The sequence below is a fragment of the Budorcas taxicolor genome, chromosome 2 (assembly GCF_023091745.1).
Source record: "Budorcas taxicolor isolate Tak-1 chromosome 2, Takin1.1, whole genome shotgun sequence".
Classification (NCBI taxonomy): Eukaryota; Metazoa; Chordata; class Mammalia; order Artiodactyla; family Bovidae; genus Budorcas; species Budorcas taxicolor.
In genome coordinates, this window is record NC_068911.1 from 29,369,186 (window position 1) to 29,386,026 (window position 16,841).

At 42.4% G+C, this 16,841-nt stretch overlaps 1 protein-coding gene across 2 annotated transcripts in view; it reads left to right on the forward strand.

Moving 5' to 3' along the window:
* The window catches only part of PARN (poly(A)-specific ribonuclease), a 200,189-nt gene that overhangs the window by 3,718 nt on the left and 179,630 nt on the right, over positions 1-16,841 (forward strand). Inside the window, exons 1-6 of one of the 2 annotated variants that reach the window (XM_052655362.1) lie at positions 2,509-2,546; positions 2,880-2,957; positions 6,618-6,697; positions 7,177-7,244; positions 7,330-7,411; positions 15,784-15,844. In XM_052655362.1, the coding sequence (XP_052511322.1) occupies positions 2,528-2,546; positions 2,880-2,957; positions 6,618-6,697; positions 7,177-7,244; positions 7,330-7,411; positions 15,784-15,844 (388 nt within the window). In that variant the 5' untranslated portion in view covers positions 2,509-2,527. Of the gene's footprint in view, positions 1-2,508; positions 2,547-2,879; positions 2,958-6,617; positions 6,698-7,176; positions 7,245-7,329; positions 7,412-15,783; positions 15,845-16,841 lie in introns of those variants that run through there. The other variant, XM_052655370.1, reaches the window with a different exon arrangement.

Below are 16,841 nucleotides of genomic sequence, written 5' to 3' on the forward strand. Positions count from 1 at the left end.
CCATGGACAGAGAAGCCTGACAGGCTACAGTCCATGGGGTCACAAAGAGTTGGACACGACTGAGTAACTAACACTTTCTCTCTGACCACTAACATCTTGACTGAGCCTTAGAAGCCAGATCGTCTAACCAACTTCATATGGCTTTTGTGAAAGACCAAGGTGAATTCTCAGACAGCCATTTTGCTTTTTGCATTTCTTTTTCTTGGGGATGGTCTTGATTCCTGTCTCCTGTACAATGTCACGAACCTCCATCCATAGTTCATCAGGCACTCTGTCTATCAGATCTAGTCCCCTAAATCTATTTCTCACTTCCACTGTATAATCATAAGGGATTTGATTTAGGTCATACCTGAATGGTCTAGTGGTTTTCCCGACTTTCTTCAATATAAGTCTGAATTTGGCAATAAGGAGTTCATGATCTGAGCCACAGTCCACTCCCGGTCTTGTTTCTGCTGCTGCTGCTAAGTCGCTTCAGTCGTGTCCGACTCTGTGCGACTCCATAGACTGCAGCCCACCGGGCTCCCCCCTCCCTGGGATTCTCCAGGCAAGAACACCGGAGTGGGTTGCCATTTCCTTCTCCAATGCATGAAAGTGAAAAGGGAAAGTGAAGTCGCTCAGTCGTGTCCGACCCTCAGCGACCCCATGGACTGCAGCCCACCAGGCTCCTCCGTCCATGGGATTTTCCAGGCAAGAGTACTGGAGTGGGTGCCATTGCCTTCTCTGTGTTTCTGCTGACTGTATAGCTTCTCCATCTTTGGCTGCAAATAATATAATCAATCTGATTTCGGTGTTCACCATCTGGTGATGTCCATGTGTAGAGTCTTTTCTTGTGTTGTTGGAAGAAGGTGTTTGCTATGACCAGTGCGTTCTCTTGGCAAAACTCTATTAGCCTTTTCCCTGCTTCATTCCGTACTCCAAAGCCACATTTGCTCCAGGTGTTTCTTGACTTCCTACTTTTGCATTTCAGTCCTCTATAATGGAAAAAGACATCTTTTGGGGGTGCTAGTTCTAAAAGTTCTTGTAGGTCTTCATAGAACCATTCAACTTCAGCTTCTTCAGTGTTACTGGTCAGGGCATAGACTTGGATTACTGTCATATTGAATGGTTTGCCTTGGAAATGAACAGAGATCATTCTGTCATTTTTGAGACTGCCCCCGAGTACCACATTTTGGACTCTTCTGTTGACTGACGGCTACTCCATTTCTTCTAAAGGATTCCTGCCCACAGTAGTAGATGGTGATTGCAGCCATGAAATTAAAAGATGCTTACTCCTTGGAAGGAAAGTTATGACCAACCTAGACAGCATATTAAAAAGCAAAGACATTACTTTGTCAACAAAGGTCTGTCTAGTCAAGGCTATGGTTTTCCCAGTAGTCATGTATCGATGTGAGAGCTGAACTATAAAGTAAGCTGAGTGCCGAAGAATTGATGCTTTTGAACTGTGGTGTTGGAGAAGACTCTTGAGAGTCCCTTGGACTGCAAGGAGATCCAACCAGTCCATGCTAAAGGAGATCAGTCCTGGGTGTTCATTGGAAGGACTGATGTTGAAGCTGAAACTCCAATACTTTGGCCATCTAATGTGAAGAGCTGACTCATTGGAAAAGACCCTGATGCTGGGAAAGATTGAGGCCAGGAGGAGAAGGGGACGACAGAGGATGAGATGGTTGGATGGCATCACCGACTCAATGGACATGAGTCTGGGTGAACTCCAGGAGTCGCTGATGGACAGGGAGGCCTGGTGTGCTGTGGTTCATGGGGTCGAGAAGAGTCGGATACGATTGAGCGACTTAACTGAAGTGAAGGTGAATTCTTTTGACCACTCCATGTTTATGGAGCATCTGCTCGTGTCAGCAGTGTTGTAGGCTCTGGGAATCAACAGCAAACCAATAACCAACATAAAACTCCATTATGCAGGACCTCATCTGTTTTGCTCACCATCGTATTCCCAGTAGCTAGTGCCACAGCTAAGGGTCTCAGCTTTGCGTTCCCTGTCGCCTCTGCAAATAACCCTCTTTCCCACTATTCTTATTGCAGCACTCTGCTTTTTCTCTTTAAAGCGATCTTCGGATTTCCAAGTGGCAAGTTTGAATCTTGCCTGACTTTACGCTCTTCAAGTTAAGTTCCAATGGGGTTGGGCATCTTGTCTTTTCTATTCACCCCTGTATCCCCACTCATTTCAGAGTGTCTGGCACATAATTGGAACTCAGGAAATAGTTCCTCATCAATTGGATGGATGTAAGGTCACTCAAACTTCTCAAGTAAAAGGCCCAAGTCTGGTCGACTCCAGTGAGACCACGGCTTGGAGAACTTTGATAGCCACGCCCCTGCTGCCTCCCGGGAACGAAACCAACTCTTGGCCCCGCCTCCGCCATGACGCAGGCGCACGTGACGTGCGCCGGCGCGCGCTGTTTCCGGAAGTCGCCCCCGTGATTTCTGCCGCGGCTGCCAGCGCTGTCGCCGCGGAACTTCGCGAGTGGAACGGTCGAGGCGGGCCCGGGCGGGGCCGGAGGCCTGGCCACTCCGCAGAATGGAGATAATCAGGAGCAGTGCGTGTCCGCTGTACACCTCCCCGCGTCCTCGCGGCAGTTCCTCACCCGGCCTGTTAGGCCCTCACCGCGGCAGGTCTACTTGACCCGGCCTGGGGCAGAAGCAGTCCCCTCAGGGGTTTGCTCCCCTTTTGCGCCTCTTGGGGCCTTGTTCGTCTCTGGCCAGTGCACCCCTCGGGGCTTATATCCCTCCGGTCTGTGCACCCCTTAGGGACTTGTCCTCTCATCCCAGGATCCTTGGAAGCTCTCCCTCCCTCCTTCCCTATCCCCCTAGTAACTCATGGGCAGGAAGCCAGGCCATCGATTCTGAGCCTCTTCTCGGTTTCTCCGCAGATTTTAAGAGTAATCTTCACAAAGTGTACCAGGCCATAGAGGAGGCCGACTTCTTCGCCATCGATGGGGAGTTTTCAGGTATCCCTCGCTTGCAAGCTCGAGGCTGGCACCCTGCAGTGCATAGCCAAGCCTCCTCCTGCCCGCCACCCCCATTCCCCCACCCCTCACCCCTCACCCCCCAACCCCGCGCCCTCCTGTCCTCTGGCCTGGGCTTATACCTGCTGGTCGCTCCTCCCTGTTTGAGTTTTTTGGGTCAGGTTGCATGAGTCTCCACGTTTCCTCTTAAACGTTTCAAAAGCACGAAAGAGGTGCGGTGGGTTTCCTGATTGGGTTTGTGGTGGTTCGAACTCTGAGGGTTGCTGATAAGAGACTACCGTTTTGATGCTGCTGAAAAACGACTGGACAAAGTGTGGGACAGAGCTTGAGAGTTAGGGTCAGGCCTTTTTTGATGTATGGTGAAATACGCATAGCATAAAATGTATCCTCTTAACCATTTTAAGTGGTTTTAAAAGTTAAGTGACATGTAGGACATTCACACTGGAATGCCACCATCCCCACCGTCCATCTCCACAGAAGTTTTTCATCTTCCAGAACTGAAACTCTACACATTGGACAGTAATTCTCAGCTTCTCCCTCCCCTCTGCCTCTAGCAATCATTGTTTCTGTCTCTATGAATTTGACTACTTTAGACATTTCCTCTAAGAGGACTCATACAATATTGGTGCTTTGTGACGGACCTTAAGGTTGGACTTCTGCAGATAAATGAGGGTATTCCTTTAGGCATTAATGAAAGTGTTCATTGCCTGCCTTGTACACATGTGTCTAGTACTTAGGTTAGTATAACTAACAGTTACAATTGCAAGGTTCTTTTTTTTTTGGATCAAAGGTATCCAAATTTTGGTAAAGATAGCCATTTTTGCTACAAATTGTACATGTTTCAAAGACTTCAGCTCTTTCTAAAGGAATCCATGTTGGGCATAATCTTTTTAACTGGGCATAATCCATTACTGGATTATAATTGCTTAATTATATATATAGTTATATATATAATTGTATATAATTATAATTACTGAATTATAATCAACCAATTGTATCAGTTTCAAGTGTAGAACATAGTGATTTGATATTTTTATACATTGTGGATTGGTTACCTCGCTAAGTCTAGTTACCATCTGCTGTCATACAAAGTTCTTGTCAGCTGTATTATTGGCTATATTCTCTGTGCTGTGACTTACTTATAAGTGAAAGTTTGTACCTCTTAAACCCCTTCACCTATTTGGCCTCCCCCCCTACACCTCTCCCCCACTCTGGCAACCATCAGTTTACTCTCTGTATCAATAAGTCTCTTTCTGTTTCTTTCTTTTTTTTTAAGATTTCATCAGTAAGTGAAATAATCAGTATTTGCTTTCTTTGTCTGACTTATTTCACTCACTTAGCAGAGAAGCTATGGCACCCCACTCCAGTACCCTTGCCTGGAAAATCCCATGGACGGAGGAGCCTGGTAGGCTGTAGTCCTCGGAGTCCCGAAGAGTCGGGCACAGCTGAGCGACTTCACCTTCACTTTTCACTTTCATGCATTGGAGAAGGAAATGGCAGCCCACTCCGGTGTTCTTGCCTGGAGAATCCCAGGAACGGGGGAGCCTGGTGGGCTGCCGCCTATGGGGTCCCACAGAGTGGGACACGACTGAAGCGACTTAGTAGTAGTAGTAGTATAGTACCTTCTAGGCCCATCCATATTACAGGGTTTTTTTCTTTCTTTCTTATGGTTGAGTAATATTTCTTTACACCAATTCTTTGCAATCCCGTGGACTGTAGCCCGTCAGACTCCTCTCTCTGTGGAATCCTCTAAGCAAGAATACTGGAGTGGGTAGCCATTCCCTTCTCCAGGGGATCTTCTCAACCTCTGGTGTCCCACATTGCAGGCAGATTCTTTACCATCTGAGCCATCAGGGAAGCCCCATGTATGCATATATATGTGTGTATACACACACATACACATATACACACAAATAAATAGCATCTTCTTTACGTATATATAGGATCTTTATCCATTCATTTATCCTTGGACACTTAAGTTGCTTCTAACTTTGCTGTTGTAAATAATGCTGTAGTGACTTAGGGATGCATATATCTTTTTCAGTTAGAATTATTGAAGAAAAAGTAATTTTTGTTTTCTTCTGCTAAATATCCAGAAGTGGAATTGCTGGATCATATGTTCAGTCCAGTTCAGTTGCTCAGTCGTGTCCGACTCTTTGCGACCCCATGAATCGCAGCACGCCAGGCCTCCCTGTCCATCACCAACTCAGAGTTCACTAGACTCAACAGAGTTCACTCAGACTCACGTCCATTGAGTCAGTGATGCCATCCAGCCATCTCATCCTCTGTCATCCTCTTCTCCTCCTGTCCCCAATCCCTCCCAGCATCAGAGTCTTTTCCAATGAGTCAGTTCTTCACATGAGGTGGCCAAAGTACTGGAGTTTCAGCTTTAGCATCATTCCTTCCAAAGAAATCCCAGGGCTGATCTCCTTCAGAATGGACTGGTTGGATCTCCTTGCAGTCCAGGGGACTCTCAAGAGTCTTCTCTAATACCACAGTTCAAAAGCATCAATTCTTTGGCACTCAGCCTTCTTCACAGTCCAACTCAGATCTATACATGACCACAGGAAAAACCATAGCCTTGACTAGACGGACCTTAGTCAGCAAAGTAATGTCTCTGCTTTTGAATATGCTATCTAGGTTGGTCATAACTTTCCTTCTAAGGAGTAAGTATCTTTTAATTTCATGGCTGCAGTCACCATCTGCAGTGATTTTGGAGCCCCCCAAAATAAAGTCTGACACTGTTTCCACTGTTTCCCCAAATATGTTCTATTTTTAATATTTTGAGGACGCTTTATACTGTTTTCTATAGTGTCTGCGCCAGTTGACATTCCCACCAACAGTGCATGACACTTTCCTTTTCTCCACATCCTCGTCAGCACTTATTTCTTGTGTTTTTGAGAATAGCCATTCATTCTGACAGATGTGAGGTGGTATCTCAAGATTGCTATGGTTGTTCGGGGTCTTTTGTGGTTCTATACAAATTTTAGGATTATTTGTTTAGTTCTGTGAAAAACACCATAGGTATTTTGATAGAGATTGCATCGAATCTATAGATGTTTTGGGTAATATGGGCATTTTAACAGTATTAATTCTTCCAGTTCATGAGCATTTCTGTTTATTCATGTTTTCTGCAATTTCTTTTACCAGTGTCTTATAGTTCTCAGAGGACAGGTCTTTCACCTTGGTTAAATGTATTCCTAGGTATTTTATTCTTTTGATGCAGTTGTCAATGGGATGGTTTTTATAATTTCTCTTTTTGATAGTTTGTTATTAGTGTATAGAAATTTACAATGGATTTCTGAATATTAACTTCGTATCCTGCAACTCTACTGAATTCATTGATTAATTCTAATAATTTTTTGGTGAGATATCTGTAGAGTTTTCTTTATTTGAAATCTGGTTTAGATACTGAAACTATCCATTCTCAAATTGAAACATTCGTATTTCTGAATTCTTTATTATAGGGTTTGGCTTGTTAGCCTGCAAAATTCATGCTAATTTTGAAAAAGTGAAGTAAAGAGCACTTCCAGTTAGTTTTAATTCTTAAAAATATGAAATTATAGAGACATTGAATAGTTGACTGACATTTTTCCAGTAGCATTTGCTAATAGGTTAAAACTTTTTTTTCTTAAAATCTAGGAATCAGCGATGGACCTTCGGTCACCGCATTAACAAATGGTTTTGACACTCCAGAAGAAAGGTATCAGAAGCTTAAAAAGGTAAGTGGGTGTGCTAGAAAATCTTATTTTTTTTCTCATGTTGGTCTTGCATATGTTAAATTATAGAGGAATAAAATCGTCAAACTTGTTTATTAACTTCTCAACCCCAGCTATGAATGATATTTAGTGGTGTTTAAAACAACAGCAAAAATAATTGTTTGCTGGAAAACATTTTGGGGAAGGTTTAGTATTTTCATTGTTAATTTGATTTGTAGGAAATATGATGTGGTTATTTTAATCATTTGGAAATAGGTTTACTATGATGCTCTGGATGATGCATAAGTGCTTAGTTGGGAAAAATATTAAGAAATGTATATAAATTAATAATGCTTCTGATAGGTGATCTGTAATCTGTTTGGATCAGAAGTATTCTGCCAAAGTCAAGTAGAGTAATCAGAAAACCTACCTGATTGCAAATACTGTTGCTCGTGTCGACTGTACAGCACTGTTTTGACAGGTATTTTATTTCCCTTTTCCAGCATTCCATGGACTTTTTGCTGTTTCAGTTTGGCCTTTGCACTTTTAAGTATGACTACACAGATTCAAAGTAGGTTGTTTTAACAAGCGGTGGGAATTCTTTTGTCATGGCATAATGTAACACCCTAAGTCTCCTTTTATCTTATTTTCTCCAGGTATATAACAAAGTCTTTTAACTTCTATGTTTTCCCGAAACCCTTCAATAGATCCTCACCAGATGTCAAATTTGTTTGTCAGGTTAGTAGTATCATTGAGTTTTTTTTTCCTGTTATGAGTCCCTGATGAAGCTGTGTGGACATGTGGAATCAGAATTCTCTTTAAAATTTGGTTCTATAGCCAACTTTGCACTTTGGGCAAATCACTTTACCTCACTGACCTTCAGGTTTAGGGTTAGAAATAAATCATACTCCCGTCTTTCCTTCGACCTGAGAGTGAGTTAAGGAATAAGATGTGAGAGACAGGCAGCGGGAAATGGGAACATGAACTTTATTTTAAGTAAAGCTGAATTTGAGGCCATGACTTCGTACTGTGGCTCTTTGGGGGATTTTTTTTATTGTCTTACCCCTGAACTGAACCTACAGATTAGGACCTGCAGGTTTTTTCCCACCCCATTCTCACTGCACACCTCTCCAAGGGTAGACCTTTATTTTCTGGAGGAGCAGAGTATGTGTGTATCCTCATTGAAAAGAGCAAACGTAGAAGTGAACGTGAAAGTATAGTCACTCAGTCGTGTCTGACTCTTTACGACCCCATGAATGTAGCCCCCAGGGTTCTCAGTCCATGGGATTCTTCAGACAAGAATACTGGAGTGGGTTGCTGTGCCCTCCTCCAGGGGATCTTCCCGACCCAGGGATCGATCCCAGGTCTCCTGCATTGCAGGCAGATTCTTTACTGTCTGAGCCACCAGGGAACCCAGAAGGGGCTAAATTATATGGGCTCAGTTTCTTTTCCCAAGCTTACCAGTTAGGAAAGAGAGGGTAGAGAAAGATCACTGTTACCTACTGAGGAGAAGAGGGCTGACTTTATGAGCCAAGGTAAGGGTACAGGGAGGTGTCCCTTTAGAACAGCCAGTTCAGAGTTGTAGCTGATCTGGTAGACATTCAGTGAATGTCAGCTTCCCCTTTCTGCTCTCTTAATAATCTGATTCGTGGATAAGGAGATCATTGATCTCCACTGACAGGAGAATGTAAATTAGTGTCTATTATATGGATATGTGATAAAGCCTGAGTTTTGGTCTTCTCTTCCTTATAATCTTATGTCTGAGCTTCTCTCCCCAGAGTGACATTAGTTGCTTTGAGTCTTCTCATCTGTCCCTTTTCCTGCATCTAAGTAGTAATGAAGTTAAGAAAGCCTGGAGGGTAGGCTTCTGAGTGACTGAGTCATGTCAGATTCTCTCTGTAATAAGGCAGGATGTAAACAAATGAAATAGCATTCATTGTGTGTCAGGAGCTGGAAAGAAGGCAATTTTACTCTTGTAACCAGCATTTTTCTTAAATTAGCAGATAAACCATAGTTGATAGTTCTTTACCTTGCAATAAGTTCAGTTCAGTCTCTCAGTCATGTCTCGACTCTTTGCGACCCCATGGACTGCAGCACGCGCAGCCTCCGTGTCCATCACCAACTCCTGGAGTTTACTGAAACTCATGTCCATTGAGTCGGTGATGCCATCAAACCATCTCATCTCATCCTCATTTAACAACTATTTACCAGTCACCTGAGTGTAGAATACTTCATTGAACAATATTTATACATTTTTTCTGAGAAAGATAGGTTCAGTTTGGACATTTGTATGGATGTAGTTTTCCAGTGGTAGCAGGAAAAGACAGTTCCTTAAAATGGATTCCATGGTTTTAGCCAGGGATTAATCAAATGCACACAGTGGCAGTGAGACATCTTAGGGATGACAGTATGTTCTAAAAGACCAACACAAACACAGTTATTCTAGGAAATCAACTGGAGACAGATCAGAAGAACCCTACCCATCATACAAAACCATCCTGTGACTACACCTGGAACACTTTATACAGTTCTAATAGCCCGCCACTCCTTAAAAAAAAGAAAAACATCATAGACTTGAAGACAGGCCAGAGATTAATGGGCTCAAATAGTGCAGTTCTCTATTCTGGAAAAACAAACGCAGAGAAGAGGTTGAGACTCAGTAAGTAAACTTGGCAATTATATGGATAAGGTAAATGATAGTATCTTTGAATTTTTTTTCTGGTCCTCCATCTAAGATGGATTTTGTCTTGTTTAAAATTCTATGCCTACAGCAGAGTCGCATCTTAAAAGGAACTTAGCTTCTAGAGTCAGTGAGTAGGGTGAAGATTGTGTCTAGTTAAAAATCGATCTCAAAAAGCCTTTATTATCCTTAAAGCAGGGAGAATTGGGCAGCAAAACAACTTACTGTGCTATCTGAAAACTAAGTATCTGTACACAGAGTGATCCATGCACACTAGACAGGCTATGGAGGAACGGACCCCCTGAGAGCCATGCGCACTCCTGGAGCTCGTGCCCATCCAGGTGAATTGCAAGGCATCTGCATTGTCTTCACTTCTTTTTTCTTCTGTTCTTCTTTTCTCTGGCTGAACATCTGTAGTTGAGTTCATGGAGGAAAATATATACATGATTGTAAAAAGACACTGCTGCTGTCTATAGAGTAAAAAATGTTTCCTTTTTTAAATCCCCTCTTCCCACATGCCACTTCTTTCCCCATTTCACTCCTCTTGTGCCATATATACATATACTCCTGTGTCTACATATATATATACACACACACATACACAGTTTTAGGTTTTTTCTTTAATATACGCAAAATCGTAACATTCATATTTCATATAGCTTGCATTTTCCGTTTAATGCAATGTCTTCATACTTCATAATGCAGATGTATTGTAACCTAATTGGAATTGGAAAGTTTCCCAGTGGCCCCCTGTTTTAAGCAGTGCTGTAGTCAGTGTCCATGTGCATGTGTGTTGGTTGTATATGGGAATTTTTTTTTTTTGGCTGAATCAACATGTTTTTAAAGCTATTTTTAAAATTTATTTTTAATCGGACGATAGTTGCTTTACAGTGTTATATGGTTTCTGCCGTACAATAACATGAATTAGCCATAAGTGTACATATATCCCCTCTCTCTTGAACGTCCTTCCCCTTCCTCCCCCACCCCATCCCACCTCTCTAGGTTGTCACAGAGTAAGTTTCAGGTTAAACTCCAGGAATGTTTTTATCGGATAGCTTTCCTAGGAGGGGAATTGATGAGTCATAGAACTTACAGATTTAAAAGTTTGATAGATGCCTCAGATTGTCCCCCCTAATATCTATGCTTATCTTTTGAATCCTGAAAATGGTACATTTAGGACAAACCAAAGATAGTGTTTAGAATATTACAAATAAAGTTTGTTGGTTTGACGTGTTTTTTCTTTATTATGGTAAAAAAAAAAATCCATAACCTAAAATTTACCATTTTAAAAGGCTTTAAGTTCAGTGGCATAGAGTACATTTTTTGGTGCGGTCTAAAGAGTATTATTTGAGTAGAAAATAAATAGCTTCAAGAAGGGGATATGTGATCTCTGACTCTGATTTTTAAAGAAGAAAGGATATTTTGGAGTCTAGTGACAGGAGGGGTAAAAGTGCCTTTCCATAATCCATCTTTTGGTGTTTCTGTCAGTGATGGGTATTAGGGGAGCAAAGTTATAAGAATACTCAGGCATGGAAGGTAGAGGGGCTTATGGCCCAAGTCAGAAGGCACTGGGTCTTATTTCAGAACAGGATAAAGAGGGAAGATACAGGGGAAATGGTTGCTTATTCACACCACAGAAAACTTGGACATGATAGAAAATGATGTGCCCATATTTGTGTGTGTGTGTGTGCGTGCGCACGCGCGTGCGTGCACGCACATACCCGTGTATATTTGATTAGGTTGCTCATATTTTAAAAGAACTTGTGTCAGGTAATAAAGATACATAAAGTACAGAAAAGTATATGTAATATATAAAACCTTTTTACCTAAGTTTAAAAATAAGTAAGTGAAAAATTAGAAGAAAAGAAAAATGAGGGTGTGATTACTGTGTTATGATTAGCACACAGAATTCATGCCAAAGAAAGTCTTACCTTTGGCTTACTTCAGAAGCTTGTCTCTTGAGCTTCCTATCAGCCAAGATAAGGGGGAAACACACCGTCAGTTCGGTGGCCCAAAGGATCAAAACGGACCAGGACCAGTTCAGCTTTCCTCAGATTAGAGACCCCAAGACATTTCCCTTTCTGTTATCGTTGTCTTAGTTGCTCAGTCATGTATGACTCTTTGTGACCCCATGAACTGTAGCCCGCCAGACTCCTCTGTCCATGGAATTCTCCAGACCAGAACACTGGAGTGTGTAGCTATTCCCTTTTCCAGGAGATCTTCCCGACCCAGGGAGTGAACCCAGGTCTTCTTAATGGCAGGCAGAGTTTTTATCATCTGAGCCACCAGGGAAGCCCCTGTTATCATAAAGAAGTCATTAATGTAGAAGACGTCGTCTTTGGCAGCAGCCCTAAAGTGAATGTGGTGATGAGCTTACTGGGACTGGGAGAGCATCCTCAGTCTAGACTGATGGTGTACCATCAAGTACGGCTCAGGAAGGGCCGCTCTATAAGGGGTCATATTTAGCTGTTCCGAATTTAGTTACTTCAGTTGCTCAGTTATGTCCAACTCTTTGAGACCCCATCGACTGCAGCACGCCAGGCTTCCCTGTCCATCACCAACTCACGGAGCTTGCTCAAACTCAGTGTCCATCGAGTCGTGATGCCATCCAACCATCTCATCGTCTGTTGTCCCCTTCTCTTCCTGCCTTCAATCTTTCCCAGCGTCAGGGTCTTTTCCAATGAGTCAGTTCTTCGTATCAGGTGGCCAAAGTATTGGAGTTTCAGCTTTGGCATCAGTCCTTCCAATGAATATTCAGGACTGATTTCCTTTCGGATGGACTGGTTGGATCTCCCTTGGACTTGCTGTCAAAGGGACTCTCAAGAGTCTTCTCCAGCACCACAGTTCAAAAGCATCAATTCTTTGGCACTCAGCTTTCTTTATAGTCCACCTCTTACATCCATACCTGATTGCTGGAAAAACCATAGCTTTGACTAGACGGACCTTTGTTGGCAAAGTAACGTCTCTGCCTTTTAATATGGTGTCTAGATTAGTCATAGGTTTTCTTCCAAGGAGCAAGTGTCTTTTAATTTCATGGCTGCAGTCACCATCTGCAGTGATTTTGGAGCCCAAAATCATGGGACTGGATGCCATGATCTTCGTTTTTTGAATGTTGAGTTTTAAGCCAGTTTTTTCACTTTCCTCTTTCACTTTCACCAAGAGGCTCTTTAGTTTACTTTTAGCATATTAAAAAGCAGAGACATTACTTTGCCAACAAAGGTCCATTTGGTCAAAGCTATGATTTTTTCCAGTAGTCATGTATGTTTGTGAGAGTTGGTCTATAAAGAAAGCTGAGTGCTGAAGAATTGATGCTTTAGAACTATAGTGTAGGAGAAGACTCTTGAGAGCCCCTTGGACAGCAAGGAGATCCAACCAGTCCATCCGAAAGGAAATCAGTCCTAAATATTCATTGGAAGGGCTGATGCTGAAGCTGAAACTCTAATACTTTTGGCCACCTGATGCGAAGGACTTGACTCATTGGAAGAGACCCTGATGCTGGGAAAGATAGAAGGTGAGAGGAGAAGGGGATGACAGAGGATGAGATGGTTGGATGGCATCACTGACTCAATGGACATGAGTTTGAGTAAACTTTGGGAGTTGGTGATGGACAGGGCGGCCTGGTGTCCTGCAGTCCATGGGGCTGCAAAGAGTCGAATATGACTGAGCGACTGAACTGAACATAGTCAAAGGCTTTGGCGTAATCAATAAAGCAGAAATAGATGTTTTTCTGGAATTCTCTTGCTTTTTTGATGATCCAACAGATGTTGGCTATTTGATCTCTGGTTCTTCTGCCTTTTCTAAGTCCAGCTTGACATCTGGAAGTTCATGGTTACCATACTGTTGAAGCCTGGCTTGGAGAATTTTGAGCATTACTTTGCTAGCATGTGAGATGAGTACAGTTTTGCAGTAGGTTGAATATTCTTTGGTTTTGTCCTTCTTTGGAATTGGAATGAAAACCGACCTTTTCCAGTCCCGTGGCCTCTGCTGAGTTTTCCAAATTTGCTGGCATATCGAGTGTGGCACTTTCACAGCATCCTCTTTTAGGATTTGAAATAGCTCAACTGGAATTCCATCACTTCCACTAGCTTTGTTTGTAGTGATGCTCCCTGAGGACCACTTGACTTCACATTCCAGGATGTCTGGCTCTAGGTGAGTGACCACACCATCGTGGTTATCTGGGTCATGAAGATCTTTTTTGTATAGTTCTTCTGTGTATTCTTGCCTCCTCTTCTTAATATCTTCTGCTTCTGTTATGTCCATACCATTTTTGTCCTTTACTGTGCCCATCTTTGCATGAAATATTCCCTTGGTATCTCTGTTTTTCTAGAAGAGATCTCTAGTATTTCCCATTCTGTTGTTTTCCTCTATTTCTTTGCATTGATCACTGAGGAAGGCTTTTTTATCTCTCCTTGCTATTCTTTGGAACTCTGTATTCAAATGGGTGTATCTTTCCTTTTCTCCTTTGCCTTTAGCTTCTCTTCTTTTCTCAGCTATCTGTGAGACATCCTCAGACAACCATTCTGCCTTTTTACATTTCTTTTTCTTGGGGATGGTCTTGCTCACTGCCTCCTGTACATGTTACAAACCTCTGTCCATAGTTCTTCGGGCTCTCTTGTCTATCATATCGAATCCCTTGAATCTACTTGTCACTTCTGGTGTATAATTGTAAGGGATTTGATTTAGGTCATACATGAGTGGTCTAGTGGTTTTCCCTACTTTCTTCAATTTAAGTCTGAATTTGGCATTAAGGAGTTCATGATCTGAGCCACAGTTGGTTCCTGGTCTTGTTTTTGGTGACTGTTACAGAGCCTCTCCATCTTTGGCTGCAAAGAATATAATCAGTGTGATTTCGGTGTTGACCATCTGGTGATGTCCATATGTAGTTTTCTCTTGTGTTGTTGGAAGAGGGTGTTTGCTTTGACCAGTGCGTTCTCTTGGCAAAACTCTATTAGCCTTTGCCCTGCTTCATTTTGTACTCCAAGGCCAAATTTGCCTGCTACTCCAGGTATCTCTTGACTTCCTACTTTTGCATTCCAGTCCCCTGTGATGAAAAGGACATCTCTTTTGAGTGTTAGTTCTAGAGTGTCTTGTAGGTCTTCATAGAACCGTTCAACTTCAGCTTCTTCAGCGTTACTGGTTGGGGCATAGATTGGATTACTATGATATTGAATGGTTTTCTTTGGATACGAACAGAGATCATTCTCTCATTTTTGAGACTGCACTCAAGTACTGCATTTCAGACTCTGGTTGACCGTGAGGGCTACTCCATTTCTTCTAAGGGATTCTTGCCCACAGTAGTAGATACAGTCATCATCTGAGTTAAATTCACCCATTCCAGTCTGTTTTAGTTCACTGATTACTAAAATATCGATGTTCCCTCTTGTCATCTCCTGTTTGACCACTTCTAATTTACCTTAATTCATGGACCTAACAGTCCAGATTCCTATGCAATATTGCTCTTGACAGCATCAGACTTTACTTCCATCACCAGTCACATCCGCAGCTGGGCATTGTTTTCTCTTTGGCTTCTTCTTTTCATTCTTTGTGGAGTTATTTCTCCACTCCTCTCCAGTAGCATATTGGACACCTACCGACGTGGGAATTTCATTTTTCAGTGTCACATATCTTTTTCCCTTTTCATACTGTTAATGGGGTTCTCAAGGCAAGAAATTGGAGTGGTTTGCCAGTCCCTTCTCCAGTGGACCACGTTTTGTCAGAACTCTCCACCATGACCGTTGCATCTTGGGTGGCCCTGCACAGCACAGATCATAGTTCCATTGAGTTCGACAAGGCTGTTCTGACTTAAAACAAGAATAAAATTAGAGAAGCTCAGTGATGTTTCCCACTCTTCAGTCAGTTGAGTAAGGACTTTGTGAAAATTTCCCCATTCTTGCGTATTGTTACTTACTTGATATTTTTGTTACGTTTACGTTTATATTTTGACTTTGAAATATGTATTTAATAAGTCTCTTTACTGGGAATTTTTCTATATTATGTTGTTGAATGTAAAGAACATCCAGTTATTTTGGGCTTCCAGAATCTAATTTGAAGTGAATATTGATACCTTATAGTTTGCACATTTGTTCCCTTAAACTTGAACCTGGGGTGAGATAATAGAAATACATTTAATTTTTATTCAGGAGTTTTCTGCCTATTGGGAGAATATATGTTCACCAAGTAAAATTTTCTTAAATGTTGGGTAACAAAGGATATTCCTCTTACAAACTATAAGGGAGAAGCCCAGATAGTTGAAGTGAATGAATGGACAGTTCAGCAGCCATGGAGTAGAAACCCCTTGTCCTCTGACCCGTGGCATGCTGCCCCCTTGCCTGGTTGCCTTTGTTTACTCCCCAGAGTTCTTTCTCTGCCTCTGTTCACACACCTGCCACGGACCTCACTGAAATGCATGTTCTATTTACTCTTGTTTCAGAGCTCAAGCATTGACTTTCTAGCAAGCCAAGGATTTGATTTTAATAAAGTTTTTCGCAACGGTAAGATTACATGTGACCTCTCTTCAGAGCTTGTAAATCTGGATTCGGTTGAGAATTATCTTCCTGTGCATACTGTCTGAGACAGGGTCTCGGATTTCCATTCCAGCCTATGCAGCCATTAAAGTTCTCATTGTGCCCCACTCCTGAAGGCCTGGTCGAGCATGAAGGGCGCAGGAGAGGAGCTGCTGCTTCGTTCAGCTCCAGTGAGGCCTCTTGAGCCCTCAGACTCATTGAGTGGAGCTTGTGCTGTTACTGGTGTGACTCAGTGGCCTGGCAGACTCCCCGTGGGGTATGTGTCCCCATTGTCTTTCACTGAGACAAGTGCTCCAGTGTCGCTTTTTCAAAAACAGCCGTGTTTCAGTAATACCGTGATGGTCTTTGGAGGAAAAAATTCAGTTCTGACGGCTAACTTGCTGGTGTGATGTGCTGACCAGCAGCCTGGCGGGTTGGGGAGACCAAGTCCTAGTCCTTATCCCCAGCATAGGGCATGATCCCTCAGAGAGGTGATTGTTAAATATTTAATTAATGAATGCTGGACATTGAAGCACGTCAGAGTGGCTTTTTTTCCTCCATTCATTTATTTTCTGGAAAGTGCCTGGGAAAGCCTCTCTTGTTCCCAGCAGTATTAGGTGCCTGCTGCTCTAAGGTCAGTAACTTCTTTTCACTTAACTATTCTTGTAAACTGTGTTCTTTCCCATGGTGGATGTGTTACTGAGTGAGGTAGGAGAGGAGATGTTACTCAGCAAAGGTTCTAGAACATAGACTTCAACTACAATCTCTCTGCCTCAGCATGATCTCGTTGTAGGGTCTTTAGGACCATGTCTTGTTGTCTGTTAATTGCTTCAGTGGTGCTGCATCTTCATATCTACTGATGATTTTGATTTTTGGAAATGCTAAAAAAATTTTGAATCCAAACTGCTTACTTAACCTACTGGGTATACCCACTGGGTAACACAGCTTGGGTATAACAAAGTAATTTTATTCCCTGTGGCTCATG